At 35.2% G+C, this 27,303-nt stretch overlaps 1 protein-coding gene across 1 annotated transcript; it reads right to left on the reverse strand.

The window, feature by feature from the left end:
• Positions 1–830: 830 nt before the first annotated feature.
• On the reverse strand, positions 831–26,671 carry LOC109819132 (nuclear pore complex protein). The gene is made up of 24 exons (XM_020384739.3): positions 26,388–26,671; positions 25,295–25,644; positions 24,251–24,320; positions 23,609–23,724; positions 23,041–23,072; positions 22,823–22,948; positions 21,551–21,709; positions 20,028–20,120; positions 19,776–19,943; positions 17,877–17,972; positions 9,949–10,184; positions 9,811–9,868; positions 9,342–9,430; positions 8,205–8,336; positions 7,837–7,959; positions 6,818–6,916; positions 6,520–6,708; positions 5,944–6,118; positions 5,687–5,843; positions 5,363–5,562; positions 3,417–3,558; positions 1,990–2,150; positions 1,619–1,735; positions 831–1,236 (listed from the first exon to the last, which is right to left on the reverse strand). Exons 1-24 carry the CDS (start codon positions 26,480–26,482, stop codon positions 1,177–1,179), a joined length of 3,243 nt encoding a protein of 1,080 aa, XP_020240328.1. The 5' UTR covers positions 26,483–26,671; the 3' UTR covers positions 831–1,176.
• Between the last annotated feature and the right edge of the window lie 632 nt (positions 26,672–27,303).

A 27,303-nucleotide genomic window follows, 5' to 3' on the forward strand; every position in this document is an offset into this window, starting at 1 on the left:
CAAAACAGAAAAAATATGATTCAAAATAAAAAAGAAAATTTAATAATTTTGTATTTGATTTTCCTGCAAACTGATTTAGTTATATATTTGAACCAAAAAACTAAACCAATTCACCATTTATTAATAAATAAAAGATCTAGTCATACAAATTTAGTTATATATTTGAAAAAAAACTAAACCAATTCACCACTTATTATCAAGTCATACAATTTAATTAATAATTCATCAATTTCACTTCTAACCCACTAACTCAATATCTAACTAACTAGTTAGATGACCAGTCCGATATCTTAAAAGATTGCCTCAACCAAATTTATTTTTTAATCATACATTTGAATTGAAATTTTCATCTCGACTTCCATCTTGCAAATGTTAATAAATTCCTCTAAAATGTAATTTCATATGAAACTAATTTACATCTCAAATTAACCTATTTCAAATAAGGAATAACACGAAACCATTTGTATATTTTTCCAAGAAAAATAATCAATGATATTGATGCATTATAGGTTTGCTCAATGTACATGACTATTTAATGATAAAAAAAATGCAAACTTATTTTTGTATCTTCCATTGGATTTCCATTTTTATTAAACACTTTCACCCCTAAAATCATCACATTTTATAATTTGGTTCCTATAATTTAAAGAAAAGAAAAACTAGCCACTTAGTAATTTATATGGTTATATATTTTCAAATCTCAATATTTTTTTTATAGCTACTTTCTTCTCCCAAAACCCCTAAAAAATAAATATCCACAGGTGTCTTTTTTCCCCTACTGGTACAAAGAAAGGACATAAAAGAGCAGAGCGGAGAGATGAGCCATGATATATATATTAAAAAAATCTCATTTAAATAATACAGATTTATATACAACGGGATTTTTTTTTACTTAAACAAGGTTAAAAACAAAATTCACAACACACTTTGTGCAATAAATTTTGGAATTGGGGAATAATCTGGAACCTGTGATGGAATACTGGTACCACCGTAAGCATATATCATTACACACCAGACTCGAGTATAGCAACTTTGTGCTATAGGCATCAGACAGTTTCATCCTCGCTCTTTCTACTAAAACATAAGGAAAGTAACAATATAAATAAGAGAGTGAAAAGCGATTTCATCCTTTCAAAATTGCAGCTCCACAAGAAGCACCAGCTCAAGCGGCAATGATCATTCCCCCGTAAACTCCATTTTGCAGATCGAGTATTCCCTCTCAAACAATAAAAATTCCTACAAGTGAAAACAGACAAACATCCAGTCAGGTCCCAAATTGACAAAATATGAACTATATTTCGTCGCCAACCAACATACTCCCTCCAATATTTTACATCTCCAGTGACTCAATCACTTACATACCTAAATTGAAATACACGAATTGGACAACTACGTGTTATGGTGCTATTCCTAAACAACTTAACTTATCGCACCTTGTCAAAATGAAATTAATGAAAATACGTTATTAAAATGGGTGTTTCAGTAACATTCTCACTCAATTACTACTATGTGTTGAAGCCAATAATGAAAAGAATACTGCAAGGTCTCATGACTCCTCGAAAGCATAAAATAGCAAGCCTCTAATGTTTCTTTGAGAAATGTGAAATTATTATCTAACCTGCAATTGCTGTTGACTAAACAAGTGAAGAAAGTCAGTTTCTACACCGCCAACCAACTCAAGCAAAGTATCATGACAATCAGGCAGGACTCCCGATCCCATAATAGAAACAGAAACCTGTATACAAGACAGAAATTGCACATAATAAATCACTGGAGTCGAATTTCCAAAAATGATATTTTCTTTTTAATTTCTTTCTGGGCATCGCTTCAGAAACAATTGAGCACTCAACTAACCACTTGATTAAACTACTTCTGAGTGGTTAAATGTACTCGCAGTGATTTTTTTATTTTTTTTTATCAAGTGTTCGGTTTTAGTAGTTCTCCGCCACAAAAATGGTAAATATATGTCAATGCCACCTGTTGACTTACTTGCATGCAACGAAGAATGACTTCTGGGAGACAGCACCTACGACAAAGGCCTTTCACGATGTATGTTGCCGGGCACTGTAAGGTGCCATCTTTGTCAGAATACCAAGCATCCAAACGGGATATTTCCATCGTAACTCCAGCTTGAAACCGAGGAAGCTCACCTGTGATAGGGAAATAACGTTACAGGATCTTCTACCCATTTGTCACAGGTCTCTGAAAGTAACTCGAGCACAAAAATAGTATGGCCTAGTCTTCTATTCTACGGAAGAAACAAATATAATAATCATCTTACATCAATAAATTTCAAATCAGAAAACACTTTTTCTCCATATGAAAGTTCTCTAAATGACCAAATAATCCCAAAAGCTTTAAGATTAGGCAATTTAGACTAAGAATGAATTAATATTTCTTACACATCACTTCATGCTGGAGCAGCCTCATAGGCTTGGAGCATGAAGATTGAAGAATATATAGACCCACCATACCATCCTTTGTGATTTAATAAGAATAAAGACATTAATTGAAATGGGCATATTAGGAAATTGAAAAGATAATTCTAACATAAATAAGGATATTAACTAATTATCTTAATTTTTGTGCAATAATAACACTTAAAAGGAATGGAGCGAATAAAAAGTGTGTATATATATATATATATATATTAAAAAAAAAATCGCAAAGCATTAACTCAACTTTAAGATAGGGACTCCACATATAAACATCAAAAGATAGATCTAACTTCTTGTTCATAGGATTCACCAAAGATAGATCTAACACTTAAATGTCTTTTTGCATATTTATTTGGGAAACTCCCTTAATGCTCTGTTTGATTTCAAGGGGGAGGAGGGATTTTACCGATAAGGAGGGACACCTTGTTTGATTTACAAGGAGAAAGGAGAGGAAATAAAAAAAACAATTGTGATATATTTGGAATGGTCAAAACAAATCTATAAAGGATAATTTAGTCTAATTAGTATAAAACTTTCTACCCTCCAAATCACTCCAGTTTTGGGGAGTAGCCTAAATTGAGTGGGGAGGGATTCTAGCCCCCTCCCCTCAATTTCCCTCCAACCAAACTCTGTAAAAGACTGTAGTCCTTCACCTGTACATCAATAGAAGTCAATCACGAATTGCCTAATATTACCCCAAATCAGTGAGCCATAACCTCCTAAAAATATGGCCAAATAGTGGATATATTGCACATCGTCATAAAAATTTAACCTCTTTAATGCTATCAGAGCTACTAAAGCAAGTGGCCAGAATATGTTATACAGAATGCAAATGCCTAAAGGAAGCATATCCCTGTGAAAATTTTCCAAGGACTAAAATGAGAAGCTTATATTGCCTCGTGTGACATCCCACTCATTAGTATCTAACCAAAACTTATAGTTCGTGAATACAAGCCATTAATTTAATAATATTGCTACCTTTAAAACCAGCAGCCATGATGGTGCCAAGAATACCACCATCATTGAGATCACGTGGTTCAAGTCCATCTCCAGCTATTGCTAAACAACGAAGAACAACATCAATGCAATAACTGTCCCTTGAAGATATGGAAACATTCACCTGCAAAGTGCAAAATATTAGATCGTAAACTTGGCAAAAAACCAGTCCATAGACACTTATGTAAGAGAACAATGCATCAAAAGTAAGCTTGGCAAAGCCAGTTCATATAACAACAATCATCGCAAGATACCACCATTCAATAATATAGAATTATTTGCTCTTCATTCAGTAAATTTTTCTCCTCTTGAAACAACAACACATTGACTTTTTAATTTACCGACAATCTGCTCCTTATCTTTCATAAATTATCCTTTTCTATATTTTCACAAAACGATCAAGGATTTCAAATGGTTGAAAACAATTAAAGAGACAGATGGAAATCATCAAAATAATTTAGTCATGTAGCCATTGAAAGCATGTTTGTAGCATTAGTATGATGTATTGGGAAGACTGCATCTAGGAGACTGGGACTGAAGTTGTGGACCAGGTCATTTGGGACTGTAGAAAAAGACAAAAAGGCCAGACTGTCTGGGATTTTAGAGACGCAAATAGTGTGCATTTGGGATAGGGGCACTAACTTTTCCCAACTTTCTCCTCACTGATATGCTAACATTAGTAAGAAAAGAGCCATATAATAACCAAAATAATGACAAACAAACACAAGTGAACCAACATAAATAATACTAAAAAAACAAGGAAAAAAAACTAACTGAAGAGAAAGAACATTTGAATACATTAGATCTGAGCATTGTAAATGGCATAAACCAGCCTAAGGGAGCCAGGTGATTGGCAGAGAACGCCAGTGAACTCCATGATATTTGCTGGAAGTGATACAACAGATAAGATGAACCAATCTATGAACTTAGAGAAGTTGGGGGCAACAAAAGGCCAAAAAGTCCACCAACAAATATGGGATTAAAGTGTAGCACATATCAATGGACTAAAATAGAGTACATATCAAGGAATGGGAGAGTACCTTTTCACAATAAAGGGGAATGCAATATAATTTAAGCATCTGCCAATATAGGATCAATTACCCTTAAATTATATCTGCCAATATAGGATCAATTACCCTTAAATTATATCTGCCAATATAGGATCAATTACCCTTAAATTATTGGGAAAAACCTATGCCTCATAATGACTAAAGATAGTGCCTGATTAGTGTTCATGAGTACGGGGCAATGCTTATCCTGTGACCTAGCTTTTGAGGTTGCATTAGGCCTACACTCTAACATGGTATCATAGCCTTTCCTAGTACATCATTAGGTCACCTACCATATTATCCATACACCAAATCTAATAGTGTTGGGTGTGAGGGTGTGTATTAAAAAAAACCCAAGTCTCATATTGACTAGAGATAGTGCCTGAATAGTATATATAAGTGGGGGCAACCCTCACCCTCCCTATGAGCCAACTTTGAAGGTTGAGTTAGGCCTAAAACCAAAATTCTATGATTAATTAATCTACAAGTACTTGTACCCTTAGGAATTTTTTAAAAAGGTCCCTCTAGTTTAAAATGAATAAATAGATCCCTATATCATAAAGAAAAAAATTGAAGGACCAAAAATAGACTGAAACTGAGGACCCCATTGAAAGAGATTTTGAAATTATAGGGGATGATTATATATTCTAAATCATATAGGTATCTATTTAAAAATTCCCAGAAAGTACAGGGACAAGTATATGATTAAACTTAGAAATAGCTTCTGGATCAGTCAACAAATATAATTAGGAACTCACATCATGCATATAATTCAGATGGACATGAATACACAAACTAAACATTGACGTAGAAAATGAATAGTTGAAGAAACATTGGTATATTTGCAGGCTTAAGCTTTCAATGGTTGAACAAACATACCATGAGTTGTCGATTTAAGACAACCTCATCACCAGCTGAAGAGTAGAGGGAACTCGTCAGTGTAGTACAAACCGTAGCATCTGGACACAAACACTCTCCAGATGGAAGACAGAGCATTGCTGTTGCATGAAGTTCGAGGAAAACAGGTTCAGCTGATTCATACATACGATCAGTTGAAGCTAACCAAGGTGTTTCTTTTCCTACATAAAGGAGAATCACAAGTCAATATTTAAATGTCAAGTACTAACTAATTTTGAAACACAAACAGAAGTTTCACAATTGATACATTGTTAAAATATTTCGATTTTAGAACAACTAACTCACTTTGTAGCAGTGAAAGAGACGCATTTAGTGTTTCCTTTCCAGCTGAAATGGCCCTTTCCCTTTCCTCTGGTGACAGTTCAGACACAGGAACTTCTGCATTCTCTACTTCAATTTTTAGCCAACTGCGGTAGGTTGCATCACAGGAGTAATACTCACGCTAGTTATATACAGAGAAAAATAAATGTTTAGTGCTTCTGTCAAGCCCAAAATTGTGATTAGGTTTCATAACTAAATTAGGCAAGCTTAGTTCAGCATACCCAGTCTTGGAATTCCCTCAGATCCTCAAAAACATCATAATCCTCAGAGGTCTCAAGAGTTTCTGCAAGCTGTTTTAAGGGTTCAGCAAGAAAACCAAGTACTGTGTGGGCACCTATAGGCATTGCTGGCACTCTCCACATAGAAATCAAAGCAAACTCCCTGAATAGTATGTTGCTACAGAAGGGGAAAAAGGGTTAAAAATTTCAGAATAAGCAGCAAAATTAAACTGCAATAGCAAAACATGCAGGAATAGATTAAACAATCTATTTAATAAAGTAAAAAAGATGTAAAACAACAGCCAACAGGAGGACTGGAAAGAACAGGTTCTTATCTAAACCTAGGAAACTCAAATAATAATATTTCGAAAAATACAAAAAGAGCCTCTTTCCCACTAGGTGGGTTCATGTGTTGAATACAAAATGAGAATAGGCACTTAATACTGACAAGATATTGCAAATATTTGTACAATAATTGGGGGTGAAAGGTCAAACACCTTTTCCAGGTTTCCACACTTTCACAAGCACAGTTTATCAGAAATCCAATATGATGGACATATAATAGGATGCATTACTTACCTATGAACCAGTGCTCGATGAAGTAGTTTTTTACTAACATCTTTCACATTAGTAATTTTTGATGGTGGCGTAAAGCAAAGCCACTGGATGACTTTAGCTTTTTGGAGACTCTGCAGTCTGTGTTGTTCTGCAACATCTGTCTGGTTATCGTATTTGCCAACCTTGATCTCTCGGGATCTCAACAAAATTCTGTTCCAAATGGATTTATTATGAAAAGAGAAGGCTTCATACATATATGAAAAACTTGAAGAAACAAATTCGTATATGAAAAACTTGAATTCAAAATTAACATATATACCTCTCAATAATGTCTTCAAAATTCCCCTTAGAATCATCCATAGAAGAAAATGGTAAATATTCCATAGCAGAAAGGAATATCTTGTATTTGACATGTACACTGTTTAACTCAAAGATACATCATAGTTGTTAGGAACCAACATGGAAATAGAGAGGAAAAATATATTCTATTGCTTGACTGAAAATGAACACAAAAAGTAGAAAGGTCTCTCCTTTAATACAAAGGATTCCCTTTCACAATTGATCACTTTCTCAATTCTCTCAAAAACACAATTCCCTGAATAATCCCCTCCCAGATTTCCCTCTGTTTATTTATCTAACTAATACCCTCTAGCTAACTAACTACTCTAATTCTAACAGCCTAGACTAACTACTTCATCATCCCTTTATTCTCCCAAACAGTTAACATGTCTTGACAAAAGAACTACAAACATTTTACAAGCATAATATTAAAGTGTTTGGCGTATTCAGACGGTGTATGATACCATAATATCATTTTTCACTCAGCACTTTATCCGTTCACCTCTTTTATGTTACAGGCTTGTTTTCTTGGTCCTCTCTAGGTTTCAAGTTTCAACTCATGGCCTTATTTAAGTGGTTTTCATTTAAGTACTATGAAAAGTAACTGGTTTACTTTTTTGACTACATGCTCTTAATTTTTATTTTTTTTTGCATTAGAAAGATATCTTCAACCCTCATACTTTGTACTTCTTTTCCCTCTAAATGAATTCTTTGTCTACAAACATATATATATATTGATTCCTCCAAAATAAACTGAACTGACAAAGCATGGCATCATGAACTTTCACATTATATTACATGTTCACATATTCCTAACACTAATTTTAATTTGCAGCAAACAATCAAAGTAGTTCACTTGAGAGAATCACCAACAAGATTGCAACAAATACAGAGATTACAACCACATCAATAAAAATGAAATTAGATTTACAACCAGAAACGACGACATGATTATTACAAAAAGAAAAGGCATAACCAGAAGGGAAGAAACAATAATACCTGCTGTGCAGCCTAAGTTCCATCATGTGCACAAAGAGATCGATGCAGCGGTGAGGTGCAAGCTGAGAAGCATATATGCCCACCAACTCTTCATGCTCCTTTGAAAAGAGAAATAAGGCGTACCTAATTTTTTCCAATCAATAAATGAATATTGCAAAGCAAATTTTCATTCAACACAAATGTTTTCAACTACCTTCATATAATTAAAATCATGTTATGGTTACAGACTAGGAAGTCATGCAACAAGCAGGAAAGTTTGGTTAATCTCCAAGTACAGCTAGACCATTGTTATTTTTGTGAAAAGTTTTTTACTCTTTTCCCTCTTTGAGAGAAAAAGAGTGGAACGAAGTTCATATAAAATAACTTACAAGTGCAAAATATTATCACCAACACTCAGAATCTTGTCCTTGAAGGCATCCTTCATTTCCTCGGCAAGTAAATATCTAAGCACAAGGACTAGATGTGCACCAAATCTTATCATTTGAGGATCTCCACAAGGCCTGTGAGAAAGCACAAAGAATTGTGGTCATTTGGTTCCTTCAAACTGGAAGGTTATCTGAAAGAGAACTACAAAACAGGTACAGTTTTTTGGAGAACCAGTGCTAGTTAGTACAAGACTTAATATGAAAAAGTATGAAAAGATTTGTACATATATTTTATTAGATAGAATTAACAAGTTAAAAATAAAAGAAAGAAATGGTACTGAAATCACGGTTGTTATAATTTTTATGTCATTGTGTGGGTTGATTCTCGTATTTGTTCTCCAAAAAATTAGAGGGTTTTGCAGTATTGATTCTTGAATTTGTAGAAGCACATTTAATCTCTTTCTTTTCCTTCATTTAGTTTCTTAAAGAGGATAACTTAGTAACTTAAAGAAGTGAACAGTACAAAGATAGAGGTTAACATACTGAAATAAAGCAAACACGCAGAAAGCACAAGGACCACATCAATACAACAATTCTCCAATTCATTGGTTAGTTAACAGTTAACAGGAAAGCAACCCCAAGAAAACCCTAGCCAGAAGGAAAGACAAAGAAAGAATGCACTTCATACTTCAACCAAACAGTCCAAACAAATGCAAAAACAGTATATCTTTATCATACCTTATCACCTAGTCTAATAAAAAAAATTCCCATCATCCCCTTCCTGAAATTCTCTTATTTCTTTAATAATTTTTCTTGACACTTAATATTTGTAAGATCTCATATGACAAAATTGAAATTTTCACTGATGTGAATCATACTTATAAAACTCTAACTAAAATTAAAATTAATTTTTTTATAATATAACCATTATTCCATTATCAGTTCAAAGTAATCATGCATGTTAATATTATAGCAATACAAATTTAAAAAAGAAAAATAAAGGTTTGCTTACATGCACATCCCTAAATGCGGCAGTGCAGGACCCATTTAGATAGCAATTAGAAAGAACTTCTAAAATTTATTTCATAAAAAGATTTGTCCAGGTTCATCCAATGAGGGAAGTGCTGTGACAACACTTACCTAAATACATTCTGATTATCTTCAGTAGGTGCTATCCATGACCATATAAGGTCTAGTACACGTGGTACATCCCCTAGCATTAAAGTCATCTGTGCAGCAATATACAGCTTAGGACATCAGTAAACAAAAAAATAAAATAAAGGAAGTTAAAGAGTTAGAAAGTAACATTATTCTGTCTGAAGTCTGCACCCAAAGTAAATTTACATTAAGTTATATGTCTTCTTTCCTTAATTAAATAAAATAAAAACTAAAGATCATATCTTGAGTGAAAACGTGAAAGGCTATTTTTTCTCTTGAGCTGCTACAGTTTACATATAGTTGAAATTAAAAATCCCAAGTTCTCATTTTTCTTATGATAGCTGAAATGCTATAAACTATAAAATGTTTGGATGTGAAACAATTTAAAAAATAAAAATAAAAAAGCAAAAGACTCCAACACGGCAACCATACATTTCATAAAAAAAAATACCTGAATTTGACGCTGTTGCTCCTTGCACTGCCGGGTAACAATCTCATGGATCATTTCCCTAAAACAGAAAGGAAACAGGTTTTTAATTATAACAATCATAATGAAGACAACAAATGTGATAACAATTACACAGCTTACCCTGAATGAAGTTTTTGAAGAAGAGATGAGAGTTGTCGAGGTTGCTGATTCAAAACTTGAATTGGCCAATTTTCAGGTCCATTAGAAGGCTCAAAGAAACCATCAGCATGTCCAGGGCTTCCATCAATTACATCTCCAAAAGTTCTTAGTTGATCAACCCCCCCTGCCTGTAAACGAGTGATTTCCAAGTCCACCTGCACATCTAGCCAAGACTTTGCCATTGCCCAGCATGCTGACTGTAAATGTCAGGTGTTAAACTATAAATAAAGTTTCCAACAATGACAGTAGGATGGAAAAAAACAATAAACATGACAGTTCTGATTTATGGAAGAGTGATACACATTACAAACTGTACCAAAATGTACATTGTATAGATTGCACATTGCCACAAAAATTTAGTCCCTTTACTTTCTAACAAAACTATAAAATTAATCACCAAAAATTGGTCTAATTTAAATACCTAGGTTACAGTTACACCCAGCCATCAACAAAAAGGATGAACATTGAATTCCATAGAGAGATAATGACAGAGTAATGTCAGAAAAGATGAAGAAACAACTCTGACAAAGCACCACAAAAAACACTGAGCCTTACACGGCCAGCAAACCTTCAACATGACATTAGTATCACTTCAATTAGACACCATACTTGGTCAAAAGAATTGACCTTAGAGGGAGCTTGAACTTCAAAGTGGTTTTCCAATACGTAAAATCATTATGTTCAATGATTGAGTTAAAAATAGAATTAAAAATAATTTGCATGCGAACCAAAGGCTTGACAAAATTCTACTCAATGAAACCAAAAACGAAAAAGAGACTCTGATTCAGCAATCTCACATTCTAAGAAACCACATATACACAAACCAAACGTCAAAATTCTAAGAAAAAAAAAATAGAATCCAGAGCACTATACAAATTGTCAATGGTAAAAGTTAAAAAAAAGTAAGAAAGACAAAAGACTAAAGAGACGTGAGAAAGCATCTTTAAATGAGAAAAACCCTGGCCCTCCTAAAATTTGAGATGAGAACCATTATTGGCATTACATTGATTACTTGATTACTTAATTATGTGTTGTTTGGTCTAAAGTCTAATTTTAATGTTCAAGTTCTCCTTCAGGGTTGAGTGATAAGAAAGTACAATCCTAAAAAATTAGAAATATAATTTCAAATACTGATTCATGTAAGATAAGTTACAAAAATCCATTTAAACGTTTGTAAACCTTTCTAATAGATAGGCTAGTCAATTGCTCACTAAAGCAATGGAGCTAGCAGCCTGAGGGCTGAGGTCATTATTGTGTCACATTTTTTTGTCACAGCATCTATAATGAATTTTCCCCTAATTAAATATTTTTCTGATTTTCTCCCTTTTCAGAAGCTGAAATATTATAGGGTTTTAAACCTTTCTTACCAGATCATCTGAGTTCTGTGTCAAAATGATCCATATGACACAATACTCCCCAGCTTGTTTCCAACCAAACCCAGTGTCTTCCCGCACAGCCCCTGCTCACGCATGGGGTTCTGTTCACATGGGTCTCTGTTCACATTCTCTATGTTACAAATACCCACAAGTCTCTATTCAATTTTGTTTCTGTAGTGTTTTAGACACTTGAGCTCTCTCTGTTCTGTTTCACATACATAAACACACAAATATATGTTCCATCACCTTTTTTATGGTGATTGTTTGTTTTGACTGTTTTTTATATAATTATGAACAAATTTGGAAAATTCTAATTTTTAAGCGTTAGTATCGGAATTGTGTGTGAGAAAGAGAGAGAGAGAGCGGAAGAGAGAAGATGAGAGAATATTTCAATAAGCAAAATATGTTTTCACCAACTGCACAAGGAATACAAGATAGGTTTATATAGAGCCAATCTATGTTGGTCTATAATAAAGACAATAAATGTGACAGTGAAGAAAAAGATAAAATATAATCTACATCAAGGTTGTCAATCTCGAGAGTTTACGTAATCTCGTGGAGGCTCCGTAAACTCGTATCGTAAACTCGTCTCGTAAACTCGTAAGAGATTACTCAATAATAAATAAATAAATAAATAAATAAAAATAACATAATAATTGAATATTTTAACTCCCAAATAGCAAATTACATTAATAATAAATGTTCTTAACACAAATTTAAGATCAAAAGTTCACACAAATGACAAAACACAAGTTCTTAAAAATAGACAAATAAAAAACTAAGACATCACATGAGTAACGGAGGTGAGGAGCAGTGGTGCGGCGCGGAGGAGGTGTTGCGCTCGCGGTGGCGAGGCGCGCGGAGGAACGGAGGTGAGGAGCGGTGGTGTCGCGCGGAGGAGGTGTTGCGCGCGGAGGTGGTGTGCGCGGAGGAGGTGTGTCGCACGCAGAGGAGGTGTGTCGCGCGTGGAGGTGTGTCGCGCGCGGAGGTGTGTCGCGCAGAGGAGGTGTCGCGCGCGGAGGTGGTGTCGCGCAGAGGAGGTGGTTGAGGCGCGGAGGTGAGGAACGGAGGTCAGGAGCTGAGGTGAGGCGTGGAGAAGAGAAAAGAGTCGTGAAAGAGGCGCTGCGGAGGTTAGAGGAGAAAAGGAGACAAAGTGCCCTAACCCACAACACAAAAAGTGCGTTTTGTGTAAGTGAAAAAAAAAAATGGTGAACTCTTAATATCGGAGGTAGTCTCGCGAGTTTACACGAGTTTACCCGAGTTTACCGAGATTGCTCCGAGTTCACTAAAAAACGAGTTTACCTCCGAGTTGTACAGGTAAGCTCTTGTAAACTCGTAAACTCGTACGAGTTTACGAGTTGTCACTAGAGATTGACAACCATGATCTACATTACTATTCTACATATATAAGTAAGGAGTAAAACTATACTCCAATAGCCCCCCGCAAGCTCAAGTAGGATGAGGAGACTCGACTACTTGAAGCTTGGATCGAAGAACACAAAACCACGCAGGAGATAGTGCTTTTGTGACTTGTGAGAACATCAGCACATTGATCTATGGCTGGAACATGCACAACTTGAAGATGCTTGGCAGCTACTTTTTCTCGAACAAAGTACAGATCTAATTCCATGTGCTTGGTGCGTGCATGAAGAACAAGGTTGTGAGCTAGGGCCACTGTGCTCAAGTTGTCACAAAAAAATGATTGGAGGTGAATGACGGACTTTAAGTTTAGAGAGCAAGGTTTGTATCCAAGTAACTTCAGTTGTAGCAAGAGCAAGGCTTCTATATTTTGCTTCAGTGCTAGAACGAGCAACAACAGGTTGCTTTTTGGACCACCAGGACACAAGATTCGGTCCAAGAAAGATAGAGGCTCCTGGTGTAGACCTCCTATCATCAGGATCAGACGCCTAGTCTGCATCACAGTAGGCGTGAATGGATAAAGGGGAGTTGGATGGAGCTAGTTGCAGATGGAGACCGCAAGAGGTAGTGCCCTTTAGATAGCAGAGAATACGTTTAACAGCTGACAATGATGTGCAAGAGGATGAGACATAAATTGACAGACTTTGTTTACTGAGAAGCTAATTTCGGGTCTTGTTATGGTAGCATATTGTAAAGCACCAACTACTGAACGGTAGAGAGACGCATCTAGAAAATCTTTAGTGCCAACTTTTGAAAGTTTGCAGCCACTAACCATTGGAGAAGAAATAGGTTTTGAGGCTTCCATATCTGTGCGATTTAAGAGATCCCGGATATATTTGCTTTGAGTTAGGATGAGGGAGCCATCAGACTGCGTTTTTACTTCAATGCCTAGAAAGTAATCAAGATCACCAACATCTTTAAGGGAAAAGGTTGAGTGAAGTTGAGAAACAAGTGTATGAAGAAGTTTTGAATTGTTGCCGGTGATGATAATGTCATCTACATATACCAAGATGTAGATGACATTGTTGGCATGTGAGTATACGAACAAGGATGGATCACACTTGCTTGCTTGAAAGTTAAACTGTAGTAGAGTCGATTTTAACTTCTCAAACCAAGCATGAGGTGCTTGTTTAAGCCCATAGATGGCTTTGTGAAGTTTACAAACTAGGTTTTTATCAGAGGTTTCAAATCCTAGGGGTTGAGTCATATACACTTCCTCATCAAGGGTGTCATTTAAAAAGGCATTATTGACGTCTAGTTGTTGAAGAGGCCAATGATGGGTTAAGGCAAGAGTAAGGATAAGGCGAACAATGACAGGTTTGATGACAGGTGTGAAGGTTTCATTATAATCAAATCCAAATTGTTGATTGAACCCCTTAGCCACAAGACGGGCTTTGTACTTTTGGACAGTGCCATCAGGATTTTCTTTGACACGAAAGACCCATTTACAGCCTATGGCAGTTCTATGTGGGGGTAGATGAACAAGAGACCATGTTCCATTACTAAGAAGGGCGTTGTATTCTGTCTGCATTACAGCAGACCAGGTTGAATTGGATAAGGCTTGTTTGACTGTTTTGGGTTCAGCATGGGTTAAGAGAAGTGTGGGTTGAAGACGATGTTTGACAATGCCATCTTTTGCTCTTGTTGTCATAGGGTGAACATTGGAAGGATGAATGAATGGTAGTGTATCGGATTCAGGGACAGGTGAGGTGGGGACGGATAAATTGGGTGGAGAGGTACCCGTGGTAACAGCTTGAGAGGATTCAGAGGACATATTTGGTGAGGTTGTTGGGGTGTAAGGCTCGGCTTCCATAGTGGGTGGCATTTGATGAGTGGGAATTGAGTTGGATTCATGTGAGGGCATTGATGAGGTGTAGGGTGCAGAGGTTTGAGTGTGGGTCACAATAAGAGGAACCTGGATCAAGCTTTGAGAAGCATGGCTAGTGGTTGGAGAGAAGAGATCCTTGTAGGGAAATTTAGTTTCATTAAATATAACATCTTTAGAAACATAGAGACGACCATCAGCGGCAAGGCACTTATAGCCTTTGTGAGAAGTTGAGTACCCCATAAATACACATTCTTGTGATCGAAATTGAAGTTTGTTTTTGTTGTAAGGTCTAAGATGTGGAAAACAAGAGCAGCCAAAAACTTTGAGAAAGTGATAATCCAGGTTTTGGTGGAAAAGTTTATAATATGGAACCGCATTTTGAATAGAGGAAGATGGAAGCCGATTGATTAGATAAACGCTAGTGAGGAAGGCATGATCCCAGAATTCCATAGGCAAATTAGCTTGGGCTAACAAGGTGAGGCCAAGTTCAACAATGTGCCTATGTTTTCATTCGACAACTCCATTTTGATGATGTGTGTGTGGGCATATGATACGATGTTGAATTCCAACATCATTGAGATACACTATAAAGGGGCGATACTCACCACCCCAATCCGTTTTGTAAGGCTTTGATCGGTTGGTTGTATTGATTTTTAACCATAGTATGAAACTGCTTAAAGATGGCAAGAGTTTGGGCTTTGTTTTTGAGAAGATAAATCCATGTAAAACGTGTGTGAGCATCAACAAAGGTGAGATAATATTGATAGCCACATGTAGACGTGGCTGGTGCAGGTCCCCATAAATCACTGAAGATTAATTCAAAAGGTGTGGTGTAAACAGTTTTGGACAGATTTAAGGGTAATCTATGAGATTTGCCAAGACAACAAGAGGCACAAAAATCTGATTCAATATTGTTCACAGATTGAATGTTGAAGTTTCGGAAAACAAGTTTCATTACATCAGCATTAGGATGACCTAATCTAGAATGCCAAGTGGCAAAAGAAACAAATTTGTTGCTGGCAGTGTTAACAAAGGGAGATGTAGTAGTTTGAACACACTGGACAGGTTGTTTATTGGTGGTGGGAAGCAAAGCAGGAAATTGATACAGACCATCCGAACCAACCGAGCCTTGGAGAAGGATTTCTTTAGTATCCTATGATTTTACCAAGCAAATGGAAGGGTGAAATTCAAAAAAGAGAGAATTGTCTTTGGAAAATTGTCTAACACTGATTAGGCTTTTAGTAATGGAGGGAACAAACAGTAAATTGTTTAGAGCAAAATGAAATTTAGGATTTTTCAGGGAGGGAAAAGTAGTAACACCTGTGGAATTAATATGAAGACCCTGTCCATTACCAACGTGAATTTGATCCGGTCCTTCAAAAGGAGTAAACTGTTGAATATTTTGAGAGACATTGGTTACATGGTTTGAAGCCCCAGAGTCTGGATACCAAGTATTGTTACCCGAGGAGGAAGATGAGGCAATCATGGCTTGAGGTTGTGTATGTGAGGAGGCAAAGTGAACTTGTGACGGGGGTTGTGATCTGGGTCTAAGAATACCATGTTGGTAGGGTGGAGGGTGAGCGTGTTGATGGGAGGGTGAAGGGAAGCACTGGGCTGGAACAGTTTGACTGTTGTACCAAGAACCCGCATCTACATTGTGGTTGGTAGAGGGTAACGTGGGTGCATTCAGTGGGGAGGCTGGGACAAAAGTCTCATCAAATCTATAGTAGTAAGAAGAAGCAACATGTCCATAGCGATGGCAAACCTGGCATTGAAATCCAGCAAATCTGCCTCGTCCGCGACCAGCACGATTAGGAAAATGACCACCACGAAAATTTGTGCGACCCCCACGACGTTGCACAAATTGGGGTCGAGGTTCTTGATGAGCAAGATTTGCTTGTGGATGCGATAAAGAGGGATCAGGGTTGGGGGTAGTGACATTGATAGATGTAGCAACTTTCTTTTTTGAATTTGTCAAGGTGAGATTCATGGTCAAGAAGCAAGGTCTCAACTTCGTCTATGGACAACATGTCAAAACGACTGCTGATTCATATTCTTCCGGTAAGCCTTCAAGAATGATGTCAAGATGCTCTTTTGCAGAAACTGAATCACCAATGGCGATTAGAGCATCAACAAGGGTTTGAATTCGGAGAACATAGTCGAAAATAGTCTGATTGTCAAGATTAGTGTTGCGTAGTTCATTGCGAAGTTGACGAGCTTTGGCGTTCATGTGAGAATGGAAGTAGGAATGTATTTTGTCCCATAATTGAAAGGACGTCTTGCAACCTATAACCCTAGTAAGCATGTCTTTAGACATGGAAGATTGGAGCCAAGATAGCAATAACTGATCTTGTTCCCAGGCAAGATAGGACTTAGATATCTGACCAGAATCACGATCAGTGATGGAAAGATACTTCTGGGGAATTTGTGGGTTAACAAGAAAATGATGTAGTCTGTGGCCTTTGATTACCGGTTCGACTTGTTGGCACCAAAGAAAATAATTCTTGGTGTCCAGTTTTTCTGATATGGTGTGGGAAAAGGTAAGAGACGGAGGGGGATTAGTGGGAGGGTTCTTTGAGAGAACGATATTGAGGGGTGTAGCGTTGATGGGTGGAGGAGGCGGCGGCGGTGGTGGAGAGGAAACCGTTGGAGGAGTTGATTCAGCCATGACAAGATTTTCGAGAAGAACAGAGAAGAGAGAAGGGGAAGAGGATCGAGTAGCTCTATGATACCATATTGGAATTGTGTGTGAGAAAGAGAGAGAGAGCAGAAGAGAGAAGATGAGAGAATATTTCAATAAGCAAAATATGTTTTCACTAACTGCACAAGGAATACAAGATAGGTTTATATAGAGTCAATCTATGTTGGTCTATAATAAAGACAATAAATGTGACAGTGAAGAAAAAGATAAAACATAATCTACATTACTATTCTACATATATAAGTAAGGAGTAAAACTATACTCCAATAATTAGTATGTGTGGTATAATTTATCGTTGTATCTATAATATTAGGAACAGCCACCCCACTATCTATCAGCCATCCTGTTTTAGCAACTTTGGGGTCAATTGCTAAACATGCTATATAGGATCAATAACTATACTATTGGATAAAACACTGGTTTTGTGAACTACTACAGAATAGTTTGTTTTCAGTCTCATGATGCCATGGTGGGGCCTTTGCATGTCAGTATGTATCTGGAAGGCGTATCGTCAATATTTATGGTTGAATAAACAAAAAGCTTCTTCAATAATTAAGAGAGAGACCTCCCAATCGTTGCAGAGTGGAAGCATCCGTTTTAGGTTGCTACACTGGACCGCATACACAGCTGCTTCCCATTTCCCACCTTGCTCAGCTATTTTCTGCAAAACAAAAGTGCAAATAAGAGGTTTCATTTTCTATGAATGAAAAATAGTTTTGAAAATGTGCTAACAATGAAATAACTTCATCAACTAGTGAAAAAAAGCCTAAAATCTATAAATTTTCACAGTATGAAAAATATGGCAAAAATGGGAGGAAGAAAGTCGTTTCATTTATGTTTTTTGCCCATGGTTTTTCTAGGATAAGTTTTCCTTTTGGGATATTTTATCCTCTTGTATTTGTTTTTCCTTCCGTTCCTAATAAGTTCTTTGTTAATCCAAAAAAAAAAAATCATGTACTTCAGACAGGAGCTTTTTAGCAGACAAGAAAGGTTGTATACTGACTACTGAGGGCTTGTTTGGAACACCATATTAAGCATGATTGGAAAAGTTATTTATGACTTTATTAGCATTTTTGCACAAGCACTGTATTGCATAAAATTATCCATTAAACTCCATTTTATACATCAAAAGACTCAACGATGGACAACTTGATGGGTTGGATTAGGCTTGAATAAGTTTTGATGAAATTTATGAAAAATTACAAAATTATGACTGAAACCCATTAAATAGAAAGTAAAACCACATTATTGTGAGACCCAATAAATTTCAACCAATAATAAAGAGTGCATTTGAAAGAGTGAAACTGTGTTGCGAGCTTAATGTATAAGCTTATATAAATACATTTTAATTACAACCGTAAAAATATTAATTTATTTTAAATAATAATTTGAAATTTTTAAAAGCAAATTAAGTTATTTTTTAATAAAAAATTATGAAACATTATTGAAAATCACCATTTATAGGCCATAAACATATAGGAAAATTTGGCCAAATAGCCTGTTGAATTATACATCTAAATTTTAAATAATATACTTTAAACATAACCATTTATACAAATAAAATATATAAAATAAAAGAATAAAATTAAAACTTAACACAATTACAATAGTGCATATAAACATAGTGAGGAAAATTACTTTGAAATAATATTACAGGCACTTATATAAATATGATTTTAGATCATCATAAGGACCATCACCTCCCCCTCAAACCTGTCAGACTGTCACTAGCTATAGGATCTATATTCTTTTTAAAATTTTGTGAACATCAGTATCCAAAATATGACACTTTATTATTCAATATTGATAGTATATTTCTTTTTCTGAGCAACATCACAAGTTTTGATTAGTACTCCCCTTGTCTCAAATATAAGCAAATCTCAAATAATTTCACATTATTTAATGATATCATCTTTAATATACACTTCATGTAGTTGAGTTTTTTTTCCAATGACTCTTTATTATTGATATCATGTTCAAATGGGTAGTTTAGAGGAAAATATTTTAAATGAAATCAATACAATTAAATGATGCTAACAAACTTTCTTAACTATCATGAATTAGTTTTTCTTTTGTTTATATTCAAGACAAAAGGGAGTATATTTTAAATAAAAGAATTTTTATAAAAAAAACAATTGTCCTATCAATGTTATATAGTGCATTATAAAACATAATACAACATTCTCCTGAACAATACAATGCCTTATACAATGTTACATCAAATGAATTATAGCACTATTATATCATGAATACCAAACTGGTCCTAAGAATGTTTTGGAGAAAAAAGCAACCCAGATATATACACGCTTTTCTAAGAAAACATATGTGGCATAACACATTCCATTGCAAATTCCAATTATAAAAATTCTAAATGAAAATCTGGAGAGGAAGGTGTCAAACACAGGTTTACAAAAATTGATAAAACAATACGAATTCTTCAATTAGTGTTAACATACAACCCTACCTCTGATGCACAATATGAAGCCCATTTCCAAAGATGCCACTGATGACCAATGCCACTATCAAATTCAACGGCTTGCAAAGTTCTATTTTTACCATTGTTCACCACAGCTTCAACAGAAGGAAACTGGTTCAAACCTCCAAATGGGCATAGAGAAGAAGCTCTCCATGGCTGCCAAAATAACAATATGTCATCAACATGGGAAGCATAGACTAATGAAGTCCATAAACTTATCATGGTCAAGGTTACAGTTACCTGTCCAGCAGACCGGCAAAGTCCACAAGCCTCTTCTAACCTTCCAGCCCTTAAAAGAGTCCATACATCTTCTAGAAGAGATTCATCTTGTTTCTGAATCAAAAAATCAAAACATCATTGACACGCTACATGATGGAAAACTAGGAGTGAGCATGCACTCATTATTCTATTTCATCAATAACTATGTGGAAATTACATCCAAAAGAAAACACAGACTTGGAAATTTGTAAGCCACCTTAGACATCGAAAGGCAACAGAATTTTTAATATAACCAAAAAAATGAAAAGGGGTAATAGAAAAAGACACACAACACAAAGTAAAACAGGAAAACATGAAGAAACAACAGCATAACAAACAAATCATTATATCGAAGCCTTCCTGCTATCAACAGAAAATGATTGTTGATTTTAGAGGGTCAGATCTAGTGCAAGATATAACAGAACATTTTAGAGAGAATAGTTTAAAACAGCTATATGGACAAAAAACCTTTCCCCAAAAATCCTGGAATGTCAAACTATGGGAGGTACCAGAGTGTCGCAAACTGAGCAGCATACTCTCATGAGCTCACCATCTAATAACTCCCCAAAACTTCCATAGTTAAAATAAAATAGGAAAAAACTTAAATTCAAAAGACACCCAAGATTCTCCAAAAATCCTATTCTAAACATGCCAAGAAACTAGGTAATGTAGAATAAAAACACTAGTGTTTTATGAAGAACACAATACACATGTCAAGTGAAAAAGATCAATGTGGTCTTATCTTAAATGTATCTTTTAGATATTTAGATTTATATTTCATTGTAATTATTAATCTAAGAAAAGTGATTGAGAGAAGATGAGGGAATTGACATTGAAGGGCCTTACATTTTTCCAAGTGGATCAGAAAATACAATTATTTTTAATCAATCTGAAGACCAAGGGAGAAACTGGAAGATTTGTAAGAATAGATAACAAGGGGTAAAGAATTATTTTGGTGCCCATTAAACCCTTTAAGAAAGGGGTGTTTCAGTTGCGAATATGGAATACCAAAAGCTCCAAATACTAGACAACATGAACAACTATTGCGCTAGCAGCTCCAGGGTATTTGTTTCCATATGACATAACTTATATGTACAAAAAGCAATTAATTTGCGAATTATTTACGAATAAAAGAAAAAGCAAATTAAATGTTTCAATAAAGGGTTATTTTGTGACTACTGCAGAATTGAAATATCAAATTATAAGCCTATAGGTTACAATACAAAATATACTGCCCAAACCTAGCATAAGTTTGCTCCACGTTGTCTGTACTCTGTACAGCTAACATAGTCCAGTACTCCATTTATTAAAAATATGGAATGCATGTTATTTAAGAAAGATAATTTATGCATGATCTACCAAGTAGCATACTCAGGCAAGTTTCAATATCCACTCTCAAAAGATAAATATACAAGACAAATAAATTAGCATATCCATCAATATAGATCACTGCCACAACCAAGTGAAAGGTGCAACAGAATTGCAAGCAATGAATTGTACAGTACCTTGTCATCGGGCAAAAGATTAGCATTTTCACGTGTTGGAGCATCGAAGTCCAGGTGATGAACAATATTCATGTCAGGAGTTCCTTTCTTTAGGTAACGCTGAGTATGATGCCAAACCCCACAGCTGGGGAGATAACTACCAACATGAGATCCACGCACCTGAATTAATGTAGGAGGAATCCAAAAGAGTTAGTGCGTGTTTGGTAACACGTCCAAAACGTGATTTGAAGCAAAAATCACATTTAAAACGCAAAAGCTATAACTGATAGCTTCCATTTTGACGTGATTTATCACGTTCAAAATTTTAACCAAACACACACTTAATGTTTAATCAAACAAGAATATGTGTGTGAATTAGGAAAGGCAATATAAACTATTAAATGGAAATAGTGAGTTTCACTAGATTAAAAGTATACACCCTTTCCCTTTATTTATTTCTTAAAAGACCAAAACTAAATTTGCAACAGATACTCCAATATTTAAAGGTGAACTTATCGTAGACAGTGTATCATGTGTGATTTTTATCACATACGGACATACCTAATGAAAACAAAAAAATGATTCCAATATTCACCATAAGACATGTCACCAATTAATTCTTTTGAAAAATAAGCAAATTCTCTTATATTCAATTTTTTTAGTTTAATTCCAAATAATGACGTAATGATGACTTTACTAGTGTAGTTCATAAACACATGTATTTCTTAACAAATACAGGGAATCAAAGTTTTTTATGTTAATGTCGGGTTTTTACTAATAATTCTTTGGTGCATTTGGATGAAGTGGAATGATTGCATTTTCACTGTTTTATCGTTCCACCCAAAATGAACATACGTTTCCAACAAGCAAGGCAACTGGGTAACCCAGCAGCATTATTTTTTTTTTCCACATCATGCATTATTTCTCGACTTAACATCTTCACCTCCCCCTAATTATACTTATTTGTTAACTTCCTAATGTTTTTATAAAAAAAATTATCAAAACCAGCATCCTACAACATTTAAGATGATTAAACTTTTATTCAAGGCATCATTTAAAAAATAAGAGTTTAATTTTGATACATTGTAAAGATTTTTACAATATTAACCAATTAGAAATAATCATCTTAAATGTGTCTTTTAAAGTAATCATTACAAAAGTCAACAATTTTCAACTATATCCATGATTGGTATAAAAAACCTTTACATTATTAGTGTATTTAATTAAATTCAAAATAAAATTATTATTTGTGAACAAATCAAAATTCTAAGCAGAAAAATAGAAAAAAACCACCTTCGCTTCCAAGTCAAGTGCTTTAGAAGCTAAACCTTCTAACCACTGGACTATCCGAAGGCATAATTGAGCTATATGGTCCTCCGCAACAAACTCACAAGCCACCACATGTGAGGTTCCTGACACCTGTCATAAATGAATAAATTTCAATAAGCCCATTCCAAGGATATGGGGGAGAGAGAATATGTAGTTATATAAAGTAACATGAAACACATTACCAGTATTTGATCTTTAGATAGTTCTTCAGTCACTGAAAAAAATGAAGCAAAACTTTCAGAAAAAATAGCCCAAAACAGAATAGAGCATCCAAAAAAATAAAAAGAAAACAATTAATGTGTGGGAAATGAACTAAAGCTGTAGAGCCACTTCATTTCACGTCTCTCTTATAATGATTCCACAAGTATTTACAGGACTCACAGACCATTTATATATGGTGGGAATGATTTCCTTTGGAGAAAACTCTGGTATTTATATATCTAATCAGTGGTGTGTTAGTTAGAGATAAATAGAATAAGTTCTCCCAACATGCAAACTATATCTCAAGGTTGAGATGAAGCTAGCATAAAATACCATATTGAGTTTTCTTTTTATTTTAATTTCAAATGTATCGCAATCAACATGGGAAGCCTAATCATCTGAAGTGTTGATTCAGTTAATGAGAAGAATGTGGGTCAGTAAACTGATTAAAGGAAATAGATCTGAATAATCAAAAATCAGAACAGAATTTAGGACAGAGACATAATTGATCCTATAAAGACTGAAAATATATGGTTAGCGATATATTTCCTTTCCCGTAAAGGAACCACAAGAGAGACCATGTTGCCGCCTCATCAAGCAAGAGCTGAGCCTTCTGCCTCATTAATTTTTCCTCAACAACTCGATGCCTTATATTCAAACCGTACCTGCAGGAGCAAGACCACAATAATATTATAATCAAAGTAGTTCTGTAACGAAGTAAAAACAAATGGAATTCATAAATTATATACATGTATGTATGTACAATACTCCATTAAAAGAAAGAAGATAGACAAAGAAATGGAGGACAGGAAATCCTCTTGAAACATTCAAATAAACATAAGAAAAATAAAAAATAAAAAAATTGAATCCAACAAAATAAACAAGCTCTCTAACTTCTCTACAAATTCCTAATCAAAAAAATGTGGAATAAATATGAAGATTATTCTCCAAACAACCACAGTAAACCAACTACTAAGTACATAAAAAAGCAAATAACAAAATATAAAACTACAACAACATAAATGAAAAAAGAATGACTTCCATCCAATCCCCAAGACAACAACAAGCACACAAGTCAATATAGAGCCATATGTAAGAATAAAGTAATAATATTACTTAAACATCTTGAACAATTGCATTATAAAAACTTCGCATACAGATGTTTATGCTTGCTATTAATAGTGAACAAACCTTATAGACTCTGAAACATTTCGACATGCATTCTCAAATCTCAGTATCAGATCAGCAATAGGCATCAGTCCTGTAAAACAAAATTAATATGATCAGAATTACACTATTTTTTTTTCTGTGGAATGATAACAAAAAGCGCATTTGTGCTGATGTGATACATTCTTCTGTAACGGGGCAACTAAAATGCTCAGAAAATTCAGAGAGGAGTTTTTTTCCTTGGTTACTAATAGGAAAAGAAAGGGTTTTCTGCTTACAGTGTCAACCATTATGCTCCAGCAGATTCCAAACAAATAAGACAAATTCAAGGTCCCCTTATGTGGAATTTCAAGCTTCAAAGAGATCATTTTGTATCCATATTTATGAGAAATGTTAGCGACACTCTTCCTAATACTCTTTATTATTGGCTAAATTTGTTGGAAAACACAATTTTGTGGATCTCGTATCTCATTTAATGAGTCTTTATCCTGATTTAGTGGTAAGAGACTCCAAAATTTGTGAGTTCCAACCTATGATGCTCCGATACGATACGCGTATCGGATACGACACGTATCTGATACGGCGATACGATTATTTAAAAATATATAGGATACGATACTTGTAAGATACGTGTTCATCAAGGACCAATAATTCTATGTTTCTATATTAAACATGTTTATATATCTTATTTAGTTGTAATGGATATTTCATAATTTTTCAAAAATTTGAACACTTTATTGATACGTATCACTGATAAGTATCGGTGAAGTATCTATAAGTATCAAAATTGAATAAAAATTTTATAATATTTTTAAAGGTTAGGATACTTCATTGACACGTATCGGTGAAGTATCCAAGAGTATCGTGTCGGATACGTATCGGATACGGATACGTGAAGCAAATTGAAGTATCCGTGCTTCATAGGTTCCAACCAATAGTAGAGAGAGTATTAGCTAAAAAGTGTTAGAGTGCTGCTAGAATTTTTCTTAACAGAAATGGGAAAAATGAAGATGAATGAAATAAATCTTTTTGGGTACTGTGATATATAAATGAATATACTTGCATTACCTAGCAAAGAAGAATCAAGAAGAGACGCAAATATAGTAAAGACTGTTTCTGGACCATCTCCCAATGAGTCACCTTCCGTCTTACAAGCCTTTAATGAGTGGCGTACAGAGTCAAAACCAGCATCCATGCCAGGGACTCCATAAATATCTGTAGATAACCTCCTTCTAGAGGTCTTCTCTTCTAAGTAATCAGCATCAAGACTCTCAACCTCTTGTTTAATGTTTTCAAGAACAAGTGCTGCATTAGTAGGACTATGGAGGCTTTGCCCATCATATAACAACCCAGTTTCACTTAACTTGGAAGCCGAAATGTCTTGTTGGATCGAAGCACCTGAAGTCGAGTGCCTCTTCCTGCAAAAAATTGCATTACAGAAAATTGACACAAATTTACTAAACACAACAAAAATACAAAATACGAAATCCAAGCAGGAAAATGATTTGCACTTAAAAATAATAATAAAAAGTTGAAGTAACAGAGAAAGTCACCAAATTCTCTCAATCCAATAGAATTCCAATGGTGTAGAACCATCTTCCATATAACATCTAATACACGAACCCTCCAATCCTCCATCATACACAAAATGCAAGATCAATAACTCAAGTAATGCAACCACAACAACCGTAGGGGACAGAATTTCACAGTTTCGAAGCAAGAAGTCAAACAACGCTAAGCTACCATCACAATCCTTCTCCCTACCAACTCTAGCCCATTCAAGACCATTATCAGAGAGCCATTACAAGCTTCACTCTCCCCAACATTTCAACCCTAACCTCACTGTTTTGCTATACCCGCCAAAGACAAAAACGAAACAAACAACTTAAAACTATTTCAAGTGTTCTCAGATTCGCCAAAAAAAAAAACCCAACACGAGCTCCTGATTCCAGCTCTTCCCCTATTTTTTCAAATTGACGAAGTTAAACCTCGCTTGGCTGGTAAACGCATAAACCCTAAATGCACAAAACCCAGGCGCCTCCGAAGTAATAGCAAAACATGCGGTGATTGTTAATTAACACGTAAGTGAGGAAAATTGAAGTTGAGAATTCGATAATGAGAGAGTGAGATTGGTTTGAATCGAAAGAGTGGAATACGATACCCGTATCTGCGGAACTGCTGTCGAGAAGTGAGGTTGTGTGGGTCGAAGAAACTATCGGGATTCGGAGAAGTGTCCATCGCCATTTCGTCCTCCATGGTTTTGAGGTGAGTGAGCTTAAACCCTCAGTCACTGGTTGAAGCTTAAAACACCCCCTGTAATAACGGTTCAAGTTTTGAGGTGAGAGCTAAAAACCCTTCGTCTTCGTTTACGTTGCGTCTCACGGATTCAAGTCGCGTCAATTTCACCCCCTCACTTCTCATTCAAGCGCCAATGTTTTTAAAGACTAAGCTTATTTATTGATTTTTTTAATAATTTAATTTGGGGTTTAGGGCTTAACCCTCCTTTCATAGTAATAATAAAAGTTAAAAATGTTAGACACTAAGTGATACTTGTTCACGACGGAGGTCAGCATGTGCAATCACTTCATGTCATTCAGTGTATAAGTTTTTTTGATTGTTGAATTAAGATTTAAATATTTGATGTGCATAATTTGATGAATAGCATGCTACACCAGTTAAATTATGAAAGAAAAGAAATGGGAAATCCATGCATACTTAAAGGATGGTGTGGATATATTTTATCCATTTTTCTTTATAGGGTTTCATGAGTATTGTGTACTTGACCTAGTTCTACCCCAGCTCATAATGTTAAGGTCTTTGTGAATGAAGCATCATCGCATTTCTCATCTTATAACTTTACCATTTCCTTCTATCACCATAGTAACATTTATCGTCACATAATTGTATATTTTCATATATTCCAAGATGGAAATGTCTTTCCCTTTATGACGTTGATTGCATTTTAGAGTTCATAGTGTCCATGTCGATGAGGCAACCTTACATGTGAATGCTAGCCATCAGCGAGGCCTTGGTTTTCTTGATTGGACATCGTTCATGAATACGCAAGTAATTCACTA

This window comes from Cajanus cajan, chromosome 7 (assembly GCF_000230855.2).
Source record: "Cajanus cajan strain Asha chromosome 7, NIPB_CcT2T_4, whole genome shotgun sequence".
Classification (NCBI taxonomy): domain Eukaryota; kingdom Viridiplantae; phylum Streptophyta; class Magnoliopsida; order Fabales; family Fabaceae; genus Cajanus; species Cajanus cajan.